Source organism: Erithacus rubecula (genome assembly GCF_903797595.1).
Source record: "Erithacus rubecula genome assembly, chromosome: 2".
NCBI lineage: Eukaryota > Metazoa > Chordata > Aves > Passeriformes > Muscicapidae > Erithacus > Erithacus rubecula.
In genome coordinates, this window is record NC_136685.1 from 31,308,580 (window position 1) to 31,325,417 (window position 16,838).

The window sequence follows — 16,838 nt, forward strand, 5'->3', positions numbered from 1 at the left end:
TTAATTTCATTAGGTTGATGCAAAAAGTACACAGACTTTCATTTCAAATGTTGCTGTCTTGATAAAAAGTCCTATTTGGGGCAGAGGTTATCTTTACCTGAGTGTATCTTCTTGAAGCCCAGCTAACTTTTAAGGGCTGATCATAGTATCATAGAATTGTTAAGGTTGGAAATGACCTCTAAGATCATTGAGTCCAACCAATCTTTACAGTGAGATAAAAACTGCCAGTGTTTTGTCTCTTTGTATAAAGATGACAATCTCTTTAAAGGGCAGAAACCCCATTCATTTAATGCAAACCTCATGCATTTTTTAAATTTCTTTCCAAAAATTTCTTTTTCAAGAGATGACATCATGCTTACTTTTAGGCATATGTATTATGTGCTGACAGACACTCTTAGCTAAATATTCAACAAGCCTTGCTCAGGAAACTGTTGAGCTGCATTTAGAAAAATGTGTAGGTGTCTAGAAAAACAAAAATGTGTGTAGCTGGGGTGGGTTTTTTTCAGACGTACTGACATGTTCATCTCAATGAACACTTTTAGGAGTGAATTCTTCTGGGACTTGCCAGATTATTTACCTTGCATTTTTAGGTACCTGTATACTTTAAAAATGTAGCCCCTAATATCTTTGAAAATTGACTGTCTCTTTTAACTTCTACTTCAGTTTGCTTTTTAAAAATATCTTTAGAGGGTAAAGGATCAAATTACCAAAGCTGAATTAAACAGACAGCCTTATACAAGTGAGGTGAAGAAGTATAACCTTTGCCAACGTGTAAAGAGACAGCAGTGCTCAACTTTGATAAACTTAAAACTGAAAAAAATGTTTTCTCCTTTTCTTTCTGAGTTTGTGACTTCCCATCCTATGAGTGGGATGGGAGAGGAGGAATGTTCTCAGATTTGTAAGCATGTCTGTGTTATGGAGGACTTGCTCTGACTCTAGGTTTTTAAATTTTCCTTCTTCCATCTAGATAAAGAAGAGGCAACAGGATGTGGTGAGGTTTCTGGAAGCCAATCGCATAGAGTTTGAAGAAGTGGATATCACCATGTCAGAGGAGAAGAGACAATGGATGTATAAAAATATTCCAGAGGATAGACAGCCTGCACAAGGCAATCCACTGCCTCCACAGATATTCAGTGATGATCGGTACTGTGGGGTAAGTAGCTGTTATGTTCTCAGTGGATAATGTGTTAGTACACTCAGCTGGCCATTTAAACATTGGACTTGTGTTGAGCTTTCTCCAGTAGAATCTGAATTAATGGGGGAATAGAATCAGGTAATGATCATAGAGTGAAAATTCAGGTCATTCTTCTGTAAATGCTAGGGCTGTCTAGGGGATTCCCTCCAGGAATGTAAAAATCAGAAATGTCACAAGCTTCCTATGCAACCATGGTTGATGGTAAAATGCCTGGTGAAACCACTGTAACTGAGAGTTTGTTGTATTCTTGCTGCTTGGGCCTAGTCCAAGCAGAAAAATTCAGTAGGAAGTCTGTCATTGGCACGGTGAATGAGAACAGTGGCAAGATTGAGCTTTATTGTTATTGTAATTAAGCTCCTTCTCTGCTGCTGTCACAGTGTAAATTTCATTTATGCGCAAAATGTCTTTATGCAATCAGAGTGTTTAGGATAAATGAACACTGTTTGCTGTAAATCTGACCACAGTTTGATGGGTGGGCTGTCTTTTTGGTGGAAGCGCCTCCATCCACCAGTGCAAGCTGGAGCAATAACCTTTCATATGTACATCCAAAGTGGTTCTGGCTTAGTCTCTGCCAGATTTAGCTGTGCTGCTCAGATCTGATGAGAACCTGTTGACTGCAATGCAATTGTTAGCTTCATGCAGGAAGCATATAAAAAGGAATTTAGGATCCTTTGCAACAAAGAGATTGGGTATGATGCAGCAGCTAGTTTGTTTCTTCAAGCAAAGTACTTAACATCCTTCCCACGTGCTTTGTATTGGCCTTACTTGTTTACCTCAGCAGTATAACTCTTATCTTCTTACTTCCAGGTAAGGTAAGTCAATCAAAGAAATGTATCTGGGACGTGGAAGGGATTATTACCCTCACTTATGGATCAGCCCCTCGCAAATAACAACCTTTACATTGTTCTGTGTGAATCTAGTTTACATGGGAAATACAACATTTTAAGTTGTTGTTTCTTACCCACTCAGATTGCCTTTAGAGTGTTTTAATCTAGTCTTAGAGGTTGCTGTTTGGAATTAGCAAGGCAGAAGATGTCATGCAACATGTGAGATGATCTCATTAATCTGTCTGCTGATCTGATTGCCATTTTGGTTGAGCAGACTCAATCCTATTACTAGACTTCACTGTCTGCATGAATATCTTTAAAAAGCAAATATGCTTTGAAAGAAACTATATCTTCTAGGATGAAGCAGAAAGTGTGCAGGATCTCCAAATTCATGAGTTAATCTGCATTAAAGTTCTTAGGTAATAGAGTGGAGGCAAAACATTATGCAGAAGGCAAAGGAGGTCAGTGCTGAAAAGGGGGGTAAAATATTGCAATTAGATAAAAGTCAGCAAACCTTGCACATCTTGTTTCTCTTTGTCATTTCCACAGTAAGTGTTTTCATGTGTTTATCTCGACATACATAACTAAAGCATAATCTCTACCAAGTAACTTAAACTGAAAAAATACTGAGTTTTCTGTTAGTTGAGTTAGTGAAATTTGTAGCTTATAATTTCTGATTTGTGTCCAGGCATTTTTAATTCAGTTTTCTCTATTAAAAACCTCTGTCTGTTTTTCTGCATTTCTGTTGAATCAGGAGACTTTCTATGTACTTATTCTGATTTACACATTGTTGCTGACAATTCACACTTCTTTGTGATACAGACTGGTCAGATCCATTGCTGTTTCTCTAAAGGTATGAGGGCTAGACAGTGCACAGCAAAATAAATAGGTACATTTTTTATTTTGGTCATGTTATTTCAATAGGAGTTCACAAGCATATGATGTACATTACTCAATGTTATGTTTGTAGCCACACTGGTTTTTCTGTTAGTATTAATAATTTAGCATTAATAATTTTGGGATATTTTTTCTTGCAGTTTTCACCTTAGTAAAAAGCCTCAGAAATGTGCACAAGGGGTTTATCTAAACTAGATTTTCCTGGCTAGGATATCACCATTTGAAATAATCACTTTTCAGGATGTAAATGCAGACTGGAGGAAGTTTGTCTTTAATGGTTTCAGTAAGCATCCAAAATGAATTTGTGTCAACCATTTGAACATCTGACAGCTCTTGTGGGAGGGGAGGAAGGTACAAAAAGGTGCAATGTTTACTGGTTCATGGAGTGTCTTGTACCACAGAGGGAGGCATTCTTCTGGTACCAAGAGACAAACTCTATGTTTTGAAGTGTGAGCAAGACCTTGTGGTTTTTCTGAGTTGAAGCAATTGCAGATACAATCCTTAATCTTTAATCTATCTTTTCCTTTTCTCAGTCTTCTGAGATGTACTTACCATTTTATGCTATGAGATTTTGAAATAAAGTACTTGGCAAGAACAATTTTTATTTCCTGTGAACAAGATAAGAGCTGTAAGCACACGAGAACACAAATAATTTTACTGATAATCAAGTGCTGTGTTACAGCACCAATAATAAGATAATTTACACATTTTCATGACTTTACAGTCTTTTGTTTCATCTTAGTGACATTGCTATAAAATTGTATGTGAGAACAGAGTCTATCTTTCAGACAAATCAGACACAGGATCCTGCTTTTCAAATTTTCAGTAGTGTAAATCTCAAATTAGTGTAGTTATCTTGCTCTAGTTAGTGCTATGTAAGAGTGAGGAGATGTTAGTGTCTAGTTCATGTTTCTGGAGAAAACTCATGGACTTTGCATAAAAAATAGTTATGTGGGGTTAATTTGGGTTAATAGGATCTGGTAGGTTGTGTTGTGTTGTTGGGCACTGGAATCAGTTTTGTCTTGCCCAGTTCCTTACAGAGCTCATCTTCAGTTAGAATTAGTGGTTCTTGCTATTACCTACAGCTATGAAGTGCAGCTCAAATTGTGGATTATGTTCCCCCAGGAAAATAATCCCATCCTTCCCAGCCACTGTTCTCTACAGCAGAGGGGCTTTACCCACCTGGCTTGCCTGATGGTGGTACATGTTTCATATTCATGGTGACCTGTTCAGTGACTTCAGTGGTCAGGTCCACCCTTGATCATGAGCCTGTCTCTACCTTGCATCTCCTCCTAGGTGTCCTGATGTGTCACAGCCCACTGAGCTATGGTCAGCTTCCCTTACATTCCCAGTCCAGGTCCACTGCAGCCATTGCAGTTCTGGCAGCCTGGTCTGCCTGTTCCTTGTTTCCATGTTCTTCAGTGACATGGCTCTCATTTATGTGAGTATCTATATGACATCCCTTTACTAGGTTCTCTAACCAGGCAGCAGTGCCCTGCAGCAGCCCAAATATTTTAGCAGAAAGCCAGAAATGCATGAAAACTGAATGTCTGAAATGAGACCTGTGCCTTACACCTGCCTGTTCTTGAATTCTGCACAGCTGAGTACACAACTCTTCTTAGACTAGAAGTCATTCCTGGATCTTTCAGAAGACTGGAAATACCCACTTCCCAGTGAAACTACAGTTTTGTGAAGCTGCAAGTTAGCACTTTGAACAGTGACAGTTTTATATGTAGAAATCTGCCACTGAAGGGAGATTTCCTGAAATTTAGGCCAACCAAAATTAAAAGGAAATCTGTCTCTAGGTGGGAATTTGAGCCAAAGGAAAAATATTTACATAGCAGGCTGACTCTTCTTTTTTTTTTTTTTCCCATTGAGGCTGTTCGTATAGTTTAGAGTGTTATGGTAAGTCTTGATAGAGTGTCTAGTGGACACCAGTAATATGTAATATTTATTGTCCTTCCCTGAAATGTAATATATGGGTGTCAATTCCAACAAAACAGCAAAGGCATATAGACAAGAAAGAAATAAAATAGGCTGCTGAAAGAGGTGCAGAGTTGGGAAATTATTCAATGCCCAGACAATTATTGTAGCCCTGATTTCTTTGCACTGTTATATATCAATCTGTTCTGGGTTTTTTTAAGATTGTGAAAGGGTGCATACATGTTTCTTTTCCTTTTTTGTAGATGCTGCATTACAAGTAAGTAACTGCTCACTGATAAAAGAAAGAAGAGAATTTAACAAAACTGACTAGAGGCCACGTCAGCTTTTCTGCCCTGGCCTGTCATTGGGGAGTTTGTTATTATTCTTGTGCCTTCAGGTACAGAGAGCTCAGTCTCTAGATTCTCAAACAACATGGCAGAATTCACCTTAGCATGCCTGCTGCAGTGCATTCACTTTAGGAGGTAGAGGAGGCTAATTGGGTATCCAGCAAGTCTACATTTGATTCTCTGCACCCTTGCAGGTGTCTGGTTCACTTAGCATTTTTTTGATCCAGGTCTGCTTTTAGAAGAGGGATAATTTTGCCAGATAAAATTTAATGTGAATTGCTCAGATATCATGTAACAATTGTTAATGATTAATGATGCTAAAACTTTCTTGACTAATTATTTTGCCATCAGAAGTAGAGTTTCCTATATGGCAAGTTTAAGCTCTGTGTGTGAAATTGTTCTTATTAACCTTTTGCAGTTATATTGGAAGAGTTTTATGGCTCACAGGCATCCAAAAAACCTTGGCTGAATGTGACTTGAGGCCAGTGACATGCACTGTATATCTTCCTGATTAAGGCCTTGTCTCAAGCAAGGAATATAGAAGGCAGAGCTGGTGTTGGAAAGCAATCCCTGCCCAAGACCCAAGAGTCTTTTCCATTGGGAGGATTCTGTTCAGATCATTCACAAGGGCTAGTTATAACTTTCAGAATGTGCCTATGCTTTTGCCATCCACTTCTCCATTGCCTTCTGTGTTCTGAGGAAAAGAGCTTTAGTTCTGAGTAATATGTACTTTATCTAGGGGAGTGTGGTACCAGAGGCAAGGTGTAGAGTAGCCAGCTTGCCCAGTGTCAAGGCTTAAAAACTAGAAGCTCAGCAACTAAGTAAAAACAAAACAATCCAAGAATTTTATCTTCCTCAGAAAAGTCAGGACTCATTTCAGTAATGTATTACAGTGCTGCTGTTTACCCTGTAGTGGAGAGAGTACAATCCTATTCAGCACCACAGTTTTTATTTGGACTAAGTAAAACTTCATTAATAGCAGTGGGGTATCAGGTATTTTGTAAACCATCCCTTCACATAAAGATGATAGGCATAGATGATATTTCCATCTCTTCCTTTCTCAAATTCCTGCTGTGGCCTTATTTGATAGTACTCTTATCCAAACAATTTGTAAAATGACACTGAGCTGGAAGGTGCACAAAAGGTGGAGGTGACAGCTCTTACCATCCATAGTACTTACAGATTCTGCCACTAACTCCCCTGAACAATCCCCTTCCCCAGATGGGCACTAGGCACTAGGTTTGAGGTCTTCAGTGCTTGTCTAAGAGAAGTCCTGCTGCACTTGGACTGGCTGCCTTGGAGGTGAGGGGTATCAGTTCTTAGACAGCTGATGACTGTGTACCCTGGCACCATTGCTGCATAATGGCAAACATCACATCAGCCTGAGTATGTCCTGTACTGTGCAAACAATAGAGCTGTGGCTGACATCTGCTCCCTTTTATTAAAGCCTTTGTTTCTGGAAGGCTACAACTAAACAGATTACCAAAATAAACATCTGGCCTTTAGTAGAGGAGTAACAAGTTGCTTTGTTGAGTCAATTCTATAAGCTCTTTAAAAATCCTGTGCAGAGATCTTATCAAAAGGTTAGGTAATGAAAACTGTCATGTTTAGCTTGTTTTGTGTTGTAGAGACAAGATCTTCTTTTATTTGTATATTTATTTAATATTAGAAGAGGCTCACACACGCACACACACTCTCCAAGGAGAGCTGTGCTGTGTGAGAGTTTTCCTTTGTAATCCTAATCAGATCAGTAAATGAATGTCATCTGTTCTGGAGAACTGAACTGCCCTTTTCAGGGACGATGTTAGCAGCTCATTCTCAGTGGCATACAGTATTAACTCAGTAGCAAAGTGCTGATTCAATGTGTTTAAATTATGAGTTCCTCATTATTATTTGAAAGACCAATTATGTTGCCCCTTTTATAAGAACAGAGAGATCATAATCTTATACTAAAAATACTGACAAAGAGTAAATTTGAACAGCATGCCTGTGGTGTTGTCCAGGCACTTCAAAAATCTTTAGGAAAACCTATGCAAGCTACATTTGGGTGGGTTTCTTGTTTTTCTGTTTCCTGGTAAGCAATAAAGATCTGTCTGACATGTTTAACGAGCTCACTCTTGTTGCCAACTAAAAGCAAACAGCAACAAAACCAACTTGCTTGTTTAAATAAACTTAGTGGAAAGAATTTTATTCACAGTTGCTGTCTTTGAAAGTTCATTAGATGAAATGTTCTCCTAATCTCAGTGCAGTAGTGAAGGTAAAAGTGCTAATTGAAATCTACTTTGTGTTTATGTTTTACTTTGACCCATCACCTTCATGCTTCTGTTATGTTCCTTGAAGCCCACAAATAGTTCCATAGTCATAAATAATTATTTATGCTGATCTGCAGTACTGCCAGTTTTAAGTTTGGTGTGCAGTAAATAGTTTCTCCCAGCAGTGACAGTGTTTATTTAAACAATCCCAAGTATACCTGCTTAACAAAATCCTGAGCCAAATTAATTATGGCAGTGTCTGTAATCACATCACTGCAGTGATCTGGTTTCCCAGCACCAGGAATACATCACTGTTAAGGTCTAGTGATCATCACAGCTGGGACACAGCTAATGCTGCAGCCAGCTTGAGTTTTGTGAACTTGGCCATTGCTGTTGAGAGAAGAACCTACCCTGGAAGTGGGATTTCTAAAGAGGAGAGAATTCCCAAGCACCAGCGATTTTCCTACTGGAGTAAATTGGCACAAAACCCACATGAAGGCCCAAAGAACCTAAGACATTTGTGTCGGATTTCCTGAATGCTTCTCCAGTGTCTCAAAGACTAAGCTGATGTTAATTTTCTGTAGCTTTTGGGCAGTGGTTGTTCTTTGGGTTTACTGCATAATGTAGATATTAACAAAGTTCTCCTGTCTTTGATTGACCTGGTTTTAAAGATATGCAAAGCAGCCACAGCACCTTTTATTTACAGGATAAGTTGCAAAGATTCAAATTTTAAAAGCAAAGTCTTGGGTTGTTTTGTGTTTTGGTTTATTTTTTTTCTCTTCATACTTAATGGACAACATCACATGGCTTTTCTGATTATTGGTGGTTGGAACTAGATTATCTTTGAGGTCTCCTCCAGCCCAAGCCATTCTCTGATTCTATGATAATTTTAAAACTTAGTGTATGATACACCTTAAGATTAGGATCATTTGTGAGACTGAAGGTCCATTAAGCCCATATTTTTCCCAACAGTGGCCATAAGCCTAGGAAAGAACACAAACAAGTCAAGATATAAAATGGTTGACCATTTTTCTCATCTCTAGTTATCTTTCTGAAATAAATGTCACTTTAACATATTTACTAATTCTTACTACATTTTTCTTTTATGAACTTGAACCTCCTGGTGGAAACCTTTACCATCTTCAGTATGCTCTGGAAATGCATTCCCTGTGTGCAGTAGCACATCTAGTACCAAGCATCCTGCCACCACAGTGAGCTTCAGCCTTCCTCCCATTACCCTCTGGGGTAACTTTGGCCCTGAAGACCTTTGCAGCCACAGCTTGTCTCTCTATCCCAGTTTAGAGTTGCTACTTGCTACAGGCAAGTAGCTCACCTACAGTGGCTTCAGTTTATTTTCAACAAAGCAAGAGCTTATTAGGTCAGCTAATCCACTCCCTAGCAGCTCACTGGGCATATTCAATGCTGTAATTGTGGTGTGAAAACAGAGATTGTGTCCTGCTCAGGTTACATGGTGAGTGATGGACCTGCCACCAACTTTAATGGTGAGGAACCATGCCAGAAGGAGTCAGCTAGTTGTTACCCTGTTAAAAAGCCCTTTCTGCCTTGAAATGACTTTTTACTTACCTTCTTTATCTTCCTTTCCCTTCTTTACCCCTCTAAACCATCCTGATACATATTTTTCCCTCCTAACTGGCATCTGTCTTTCTTGGTAACATTTCATACCCACAGTCATGGGATTCATCATCTGTATTTTTGGCTTTTCAACTTCTCCAAAGGGATTGAGCATCTCTGCATTGCTGATGATTCATGTCCACTGCCTTCATGTCCTACTAGTTTTAGTTTTTAGTCAGTTTTAATCAGCTACTAATGTTGCCAGAATTCTATACATTAATGAAGTGTGATTATCAGCTCTGTAAAGCACCAAGTTTCATAATTTAAAATGCTACAGTCAAAATTGTATTTTTACACATAGCTACCTTTTGAAGTGGGGCAGTGGCTAGCAGTTTGCCATACTAATATATTTTTAAGTTAGCAGCTGCTGTCTGAGTGCCTCCCATTGGCAATGGGAGCCACTTCTGTGCACAGGGCAGAACAGCACTGCTCCACAGATCCCAGCAAAGCCACAGAACTCCCTGGGTAGAGCTGCTTGGGACAGTGACCAGAGGGTTAACTTGCTGCTGATGCAGAAAGAGGGAACCAATGCCTTGCCAAAAGAATGTCCCACAGAGTTTTTCCACATGGAACCCATTGGTTCACCAGTGAGTTGGGTTCCTGCCTGCATATGAAATTCTCGTTTTCACTGAGCTTGTGTTGTTTTCCTTCTTCAGTCTCTGCATCTACTGCTGATAGCAGTGTGATGTTCTTTATTGAGATAAGAATTTTCCTGTCGTCACCCATGGATTTAGTGTCTTTACATGTGACCCAATTCTGCACAGACTTCCTCTCCTTCTAATGGTAAGATCAAAGGCAGGGTGTTTTTGGAGAATTCTTTTATCTCACTTGTATTACAGGAAAAGCCAGGGATGCCCACTTTGAACTCCTACCACCCATGACACAGCCATTGAGTCATTGAGATCACACTTCTCAATAATCTCTTAAGAAACTACCGTGCTAAAATGATTTCTTAAAATTTTTACAGGACTGTTATGCATTTTTGTAACTTTTTTTTTTTGTTTCACATTTGAATATTTTGAGATCATAGATTGTAGTTGCAGACATCACTAGGAAATTTTTCCTATTTAAAATCTACTTTATCTAAAAGCATGATGCTTTTTTTCCCCCACCGCCCATGAAAGTAAGTGTCAATAGGATTTAAATATGTTTTGCAATGCAGATATTTCAAAACATTAGGGAGATTGCTTCTGGTGGATAATCTCTTGTGGTTCTTTAATATTCAAGTCCTTTTAAAATTATTCAATCCACTGGGTTTTGTGCTCTTTCAAACATAGACTTAGTTTAGCTCACCTTTAAACTTCACTGTTTTTTTCAGTAAGTAAATTCAGGTTTGTTAGTCAGTAAAAATGTGGAAAAAGCATACTGAGGCAGGACTTGATAATTGTGAAAGTATAATGATAACTAGGAGTTGAAGAGGGCTTTTTATTATTAAGTATTAAATTACTTTACAGTGGTTAGGTTAAACAGATGTTCACAGATGTTGGTGGATTGGCTGTGTCAGTCATTGTGAGAGCCAGGAGTGCAGCCTTTTTTTCTTATGATATGTTTTTAGTCTCTTAGTCCTTCCCTGCTTTCTTTTCTTACCAATTTATTAACAAAGGATGAAAAAAACTATGGTCTTAATGATATTTCCATAGCTAATTGAAGTACTGGGATTAAGAATCTTCAGGAGAATGCCAGAATTTGAAAACAGTGCTGAGGGATGATCACTCAGCCAAACAAACACAGAGCCTTCCTTGGACAAACTGTTGAGACAAAGAATTGTCCAGGGGGTTAGTGAAGACTGCCCATGGTGCTTGGGAGGGAGGGTATTCCTGCCAGGGACCCAAAAAGCTGCTGCCACAGCAGCTGCCTGCCTGCAGGTTGGCTCCTGGTAGTTACAGGGCTGTAATGGGCATCTTCAGGCAATTTAGACCTGTCCTGATGTTAAAGGAAGGGTTCTTCTCACTGTGGGCTGTACTCATCCACTGCTGCCCTACCTTCAGAGACTGTGACTCACTGTGCAGCAAATGAAGGTTGTTTCTCAGGTAGAACACAGGCTGTCTTCTCATGTGTTGCTTATATAGTCTGTGTCCCTCATGGGTTTTCATGTGCTTTAGAAGAGTCAGAACAGAGCTTTTTAAGGTTTATAGTGTCCATGCAGCTTTTGAAGTCTCATTATTAGAGGTCAAGGGTTCAATCAAACATCCTTCTGCAGAGCTTCAGTATTACTTATTGCTTCTCTAGATATTCAGTGATTACACTGTCCCTTTTTAATCCATGGCACTGCTGGGAATCCTTTCAGTAATCTTTCAGCTTACACTATGGCTTAGTTGATTTGCCTGTTTTACTTGGATTTACTTTCTGGCAATTATTGTAAATTTTTGTTAACTCCTAAGTTAGCTTCTGCCATGTTTTTAGAAGAAAACAACAAAAAGGTTTACTCTTTCTGTTTATGTCAGATAATATGCCTGCAGCCTGAGGACCATTATACACTCCTGTTGACCTCTTGGTGTCTTTCACAGGTGCTTTTAGTATAGGGGGTCAGGCTGAGAAACTGCCCTTGTGCTGCTGTGGTTGTGTTTTTGGGGAGGCTAAAGCTATTTAAATAATTATGCAACTGCAGTGTCCCAGTTCACACTGACATAGCAGTATATCATTACTGAAATGCTGATAAAGCATCTTCATCTAGTGCACCATAAAGGTTTTAGGAGAAATTCTGCGCTTAAATACCTTTAAAATATACCCACAGTAATTTCTTTTGATGCTAGTACATGCTTATAATTGCCTGTCAAAGTAGTGAGAGATGTTGAAGTTAGAGAATTTATGGTTTTTTTCCTTGTAGCTTATGATATCATTGCAGTTTAGGTTTTAGGTTTGGGTAGGAGAATATGGGTAAGTATCAATATTTTTCTGAGGTTTATTATATGTAACTCTTCAGTCTAATACAAGGTATGGTAATATCAATCAGGAAAACATGAATACAAATGTTGATTCATCTTTTTTTTCTTTTAATTCTTTAGGATTATGATGGCTTTTTTGAATCAAAGGAGAGCAACACTGTATTCTCCTTTCTTGGACTGAAACCTACTTTGGCATCAAAGGTCAGTGTAGTATTGCAGATTTTTCATGGAATTCTTCAGATGTTGAGATTGAATTTTCTTTGCCCCCTGTGTGGGGTGGGACCCTGTGTGTTTGGATGCATCCCTGCCATGATCCATGCCTTGTTCATCACCTTAATGCTAATGAGGTAATCAAAATGGTTGTAAGGAAAAATAAAGCATTTTAAATAAAAACAAGCATGTACGTGGGAGAAATTTGGGACAGCAGATAAATTAAGTTTAAAGATTCCATTTTCTTTCACATTATCAATCTAAATTGTAAGCAACTGGCTTAATTATAACAGGAGACAGAACTAGGATCCTAATCACTGGACTTTCTGAAGTCTTGCATAATGGTTAAGCATTTATTCATTAGGCATTAATTTCTTTTTTTTTAAATGCTGAAATGCTGGAACTGTCAGAACTTATATTAAATTTTTGAGCTCAGTTTTAGCAAACACATATCTACAGGTTAAAACACAAAGCCAGGTAACATCTTTCTGTTGAGAGCAGTATAATGGAGGAAATTTTATTGCTGTAAGCCTGGACACTTGTTCAAGCAGACTGTGTGGTGCACCTTTTGGCAGTAGATCAAACAGAGGGGAGGATTTTTCTTTCCTTGGATACTGTAGATATAGATATATTTGGTACTAGTACTGTTTCAGGCCTGGGTGGCAGCTCATGGGTATCCATGGAGTTCTTTTTCTGCCAGGAATTCATTTATTTCTGGACCCCTTGAGGGACAGGAGTAGGAAGGAGCCTCAGCTGAGATCACAGAAGCAGGTTATTTTGGCAGCCTGCCTCACTTTGTAGCTTGGAGAACTTGTCCTAGGAAAAAGATGATGTTCTGGCACAATCTGAAATAGCAGCTTCTATGCAGCTCTGATCCTAGAAAATACAGTGTTGGAGGCCTGGAGCTGTGTCTCCATAAACTTCCTGCTTCAGCTGGTGGTTCTTCAGAGATGCATCCTCAGCTCCTAAGGGTCCAGGGTTAGGGTCACCTTATATGCAAAGGTCATGGGTATGGGAGATGAGAATGTATTCATATCATTAATATTATGTTAATAATAATTAATAACACTCTTTATTTTTTCTCTTTTCAATAGGAGTCAGAACCCTAGAAGGCCCATCAAGTATCAACAAGCACATTCCTGAATGAGTGACTATTCTTCAGCACATAACAGCTTCCCTAATGGATCACTGTGATAGAGAAAACGTGTCACTAGTAGTAGTCTGCTTGCCATGAGATGGTGCTCTCCAATAATGTGGAGCTAATAATGCATAGGAAATAGGATTAAAGCTGGGCTACTCATCTTCTGTTGTAAAAATGCTCACTGTTGATGTTTCACTTTTGTCTTTGGAATGCTTTTGCAACTGGCCCTGATACTCTAACAGGCATGTGTGTTTGAGAAAAAGAAGAGGAAGTGTAGGGCTTGTATCATTCATGAGGTTACTTATGTAGTCATATTCCTTACCTTTTTTAATTCTTCCCACTACTGTAGTTCAAATTAGCTCATCATGGTAGTTAAAATGCTGGTGGTTATGATGATGTTTGTACTGGCTATGATCCAGAATGTAAAAAGCATCAATCTTGAGATCTCAGTCTAAGCCAATAGCTGCCATATTTTTACTCTACATTTATTTATTGTGGTTTATTCTAGATCATGGTTATTTTAAGAGACATGGGCTGCTAATCTTGTTAATGAAGACTTGATTTGTCTAATGATGTACACTGCAACTGACTGTTTAAAACAAATTCCTATCATGAGGGAGGTGCCAAAGTGAAATATTTTGACATGTTTCCAAATGCAGGCTCAGTAAAACACTCAGTGGAAATACTGGGGAGTTCAGAAGAGCTAAAGGGGGGTCTCACAATGATAATATGAAGTTCTCTCTTAACTGAGAAAGTCTTAACACCCAGGGTTGGAGCTCTATAGTTGGACTGTCTTAAAATGAAATTTTGCCAAAACTTCAGTTTACCTTCAGTAACACCCAGCTCCACCACAAGCCACATGAGAGTCAGGGATACTTTGAGAGCCAGGTTTCAGTCCCATGATGGTTCACCACTCCACCATGGTCCAAGAGCTTGCCTAGCTTGCCTTGCTGTTGTCCTGGTTATATCCCCAATGTGGTCATGTGGAGGTGCCTCAAAGACAGTGAGAAAGCTGAGTGTGTGCTTTGCCAAATGAGGCCAGAGAGGTTGCTCAGCTCAGGCTAGAACAGGAGCTGAGTAAAGGAAGTGGAGATCTTTCCAGTGGGACTTCACTGATGCACAGAGCAGAACTTAGGCCCATGACTTGCCAAAAACCATTATAAAATGCATTCTAGACAGAAGTAAAATTGCATCATGCATTATGAATGAAGTCTGGCAATAGAAATAACAGATATGCTGTAATGTAGTTTTTACTCAAGTGATTTCATTTTGGCAAGGTAGTGCCATCAGGCTGGACATGTCTATGTCATTGGGTAAATGAAAGACAATTACTATATAGAAAAGCTACTCTGCAGTCACAGCATCACTCAGACTGTGTGGTTTGAAGGAAGCTAGACTTGTAAAAAGTGTCAGAAAGCAACACTTTCACAACAAAAGCTACACTGTGAAACAAATCACATGTTCTGTTGGTATCAGTAATCATGGCATACCAGACGTGTCAGCTGGAAAGGACAACTGAAGGGCTTCTGGTCCAGCACTGCAAAATGAGGCCAAAGAACCACACTAGCCTGGATCAGATATGGGTTTGTCTAGCAGAGCATTAAGAGTATCCAGAGATGAAGATCTGATAACTCTCCAGGTAACCTGTGACATTGCTGCAGTGCTTTCCTAGTGAAAACTATATCTTTTAAAGTCCAGCTTTGACTCCTAGGCTTTAATTTGAGACTGCTACCTTTGCTGTGTTTCTGTGACACTCACAAGAAGAGATTGGCACCATTCTTTTTTTAATGGCCCTCAAGATAGTTGTAGGCTATCATTTGGTCACCTCTTAGCCTTCTTCTTACCAGACTGAACAAACCTGGCTGCTCAGCTCTGCTAAAGAGCAAGAGCACACACAGATTTGAAGTCCATGGTTGTATTTACTGGTCAAAACCTTTTCCAGAGCACCTTCTCAAGAGGAATCCTGAACGGGCATTGATGTATGTATGTGCATTTTTAAGAATTATGTTGTTTATATTAAGGTATTGTGACATTCTTGTAACCAATCCCATATATTCATGAGACTTGGACCTCATTGCAGGAAGGGAATATAAGATGAGGTGGAGCTGTACATTGTTAACTTCACCACATTCAATATACCTATTCCTAAAAATAAGTTAAATATTTAATTTTGTAAATGAATAGAGATATAAATTTAAGTAATTTTGCAGTTGATTACAGAGAAGCCATCCTGGATTTATCATGTACTTGATACGTCGTAAACTTTGAGAACTGCCTGAAATCCCAGGTTTGAAAAATTTACCTAAGTGTGTAAACATATACACATGAGTAATCCTGGGTGAAATCCCAGGATTACTGATGTGAAAGGAAAACCCACACTGATTTCTCCAGGGGTGAAATTAGTTTTACAGAGCTCCTTTTGAATTTTGATAACTGTAGAGTAGAAGGCTTTCGTTTAGTGAGCGTTAGCCTTGTTTCAGCTGTTAAGTAAACCTGGCTTATTTCAGAGCACATGTGTAAGCATAGTCAGTTTTATGGAGGACAACACTAGCTCCAAAGATATCCTGCTTGCTTGCATGGATTGGCAGTGTAAGTCCCTTAGAATGTGTGCTTTTGAATTATAAATAGCTAGTTAAAGAAAAAAAAAGGTGTATATGTTTGGATGTGAATTTTGTCAGTTGTACAACAGCCTTATTTTTGTAATTAAAGCAAGTAGACTTCTAGTTTGTTACACAAGATGATCTGGATTTTTTTAAATCAGTTTTGTAGTGATGAAATGTATCTATCAGTGAACTGAAAAGATCTGGGGAAACTAGAGACATTTATTGAAAGAAATAGGAAATTCTTAACTCTGTTTAAAATTTTGGCATATAAAGCTATGCTTAAGAACCAAATGATCCCAATTTCTGGCTAATACTTACAACTACCCCACTGTTTAAAATGGAGAGCAGTGTGAGTGAAACTGAATCTTTGTACCTAGCTAAAGTTGCTGTGTGGGCTGACGTGCACATTCACTGTATCAGTGGTTTGATAGAGGTGTTTTTGTTTGTGCCACACACTACTGGATAGTGCCTTGCCAGAAGGAGGACTGTTTCTGTGGGGTCTTCTTAGATGCGCTTAAACTTTGAATTGAGAAAGGTATAGTTTCTATATTGCTATTTTTTTAATAATACAGTAAATTTATTTTGAGGCCTGAGTCAAAAGGCACATGCTTTGTAAGACTGAAACAGTTTTTGATGAGTCTTCTGAATTCTTGATTTTTCCTAGGTGACTTTGTTTTTTAATTTTCTTTTCCTTTTTGTTGACTGTCTTGAATCAAACCTTCCAAGGGAAGTTAACCTGGAGTAAAGCCCATAAATTCATGTTTACACTTTCTTTAAAATAGTGTCTGATTCTAATGTTGAGCAGCCCAAGTGCTATCACTGAAAGGAAGAGTAGCTGCCAACTCTCAGTGGATTTCTCAGTTGTCCCTCCCTGTCCTTTTCCACCATCAGGCCATTTATTGAGATGTCCTATTCAGGCAACACCA

At 38.8% G+C, this 16,838-nt stretch overlaps 1 protein-coding gene across 2 annotated transcripts in view; it reads left to right on the top strand.

The window, feature by feature from the left end:
- SH3BGRL2 (SH3 domain binding glutamate rich protein like 2) overlaps positions 1-15,998 on the top strand; it is a 35,522-nt gene extending 19,524 nt beyond the window's left edge. The window contains exons 2-4 of one of the 2 annotated variants that reach the window (XM_079297848.1): positions 968-1,153; positions 12,079-12,168; positions 13,270-15,998. In XM_079297848.1, the coding sequence (XP_079153974.1) occupies positions 968-1,153; positions 12,079-12,168; positions 13,270-13,311 (318 nt within the window). In that variant the 3' untranslated portion in view covers positions 13,312-15,998. Of the gene's footprint in view, positions 1-967; positions 1,154-12,078; positions 12,169-13,262 lie in introns of both variants that reach the window. The other variant, XM_079297849.1, reaches the window with a different exon arrangement.
- Positions 15,999-16,838: the final 840 nt, after the last annotated feature.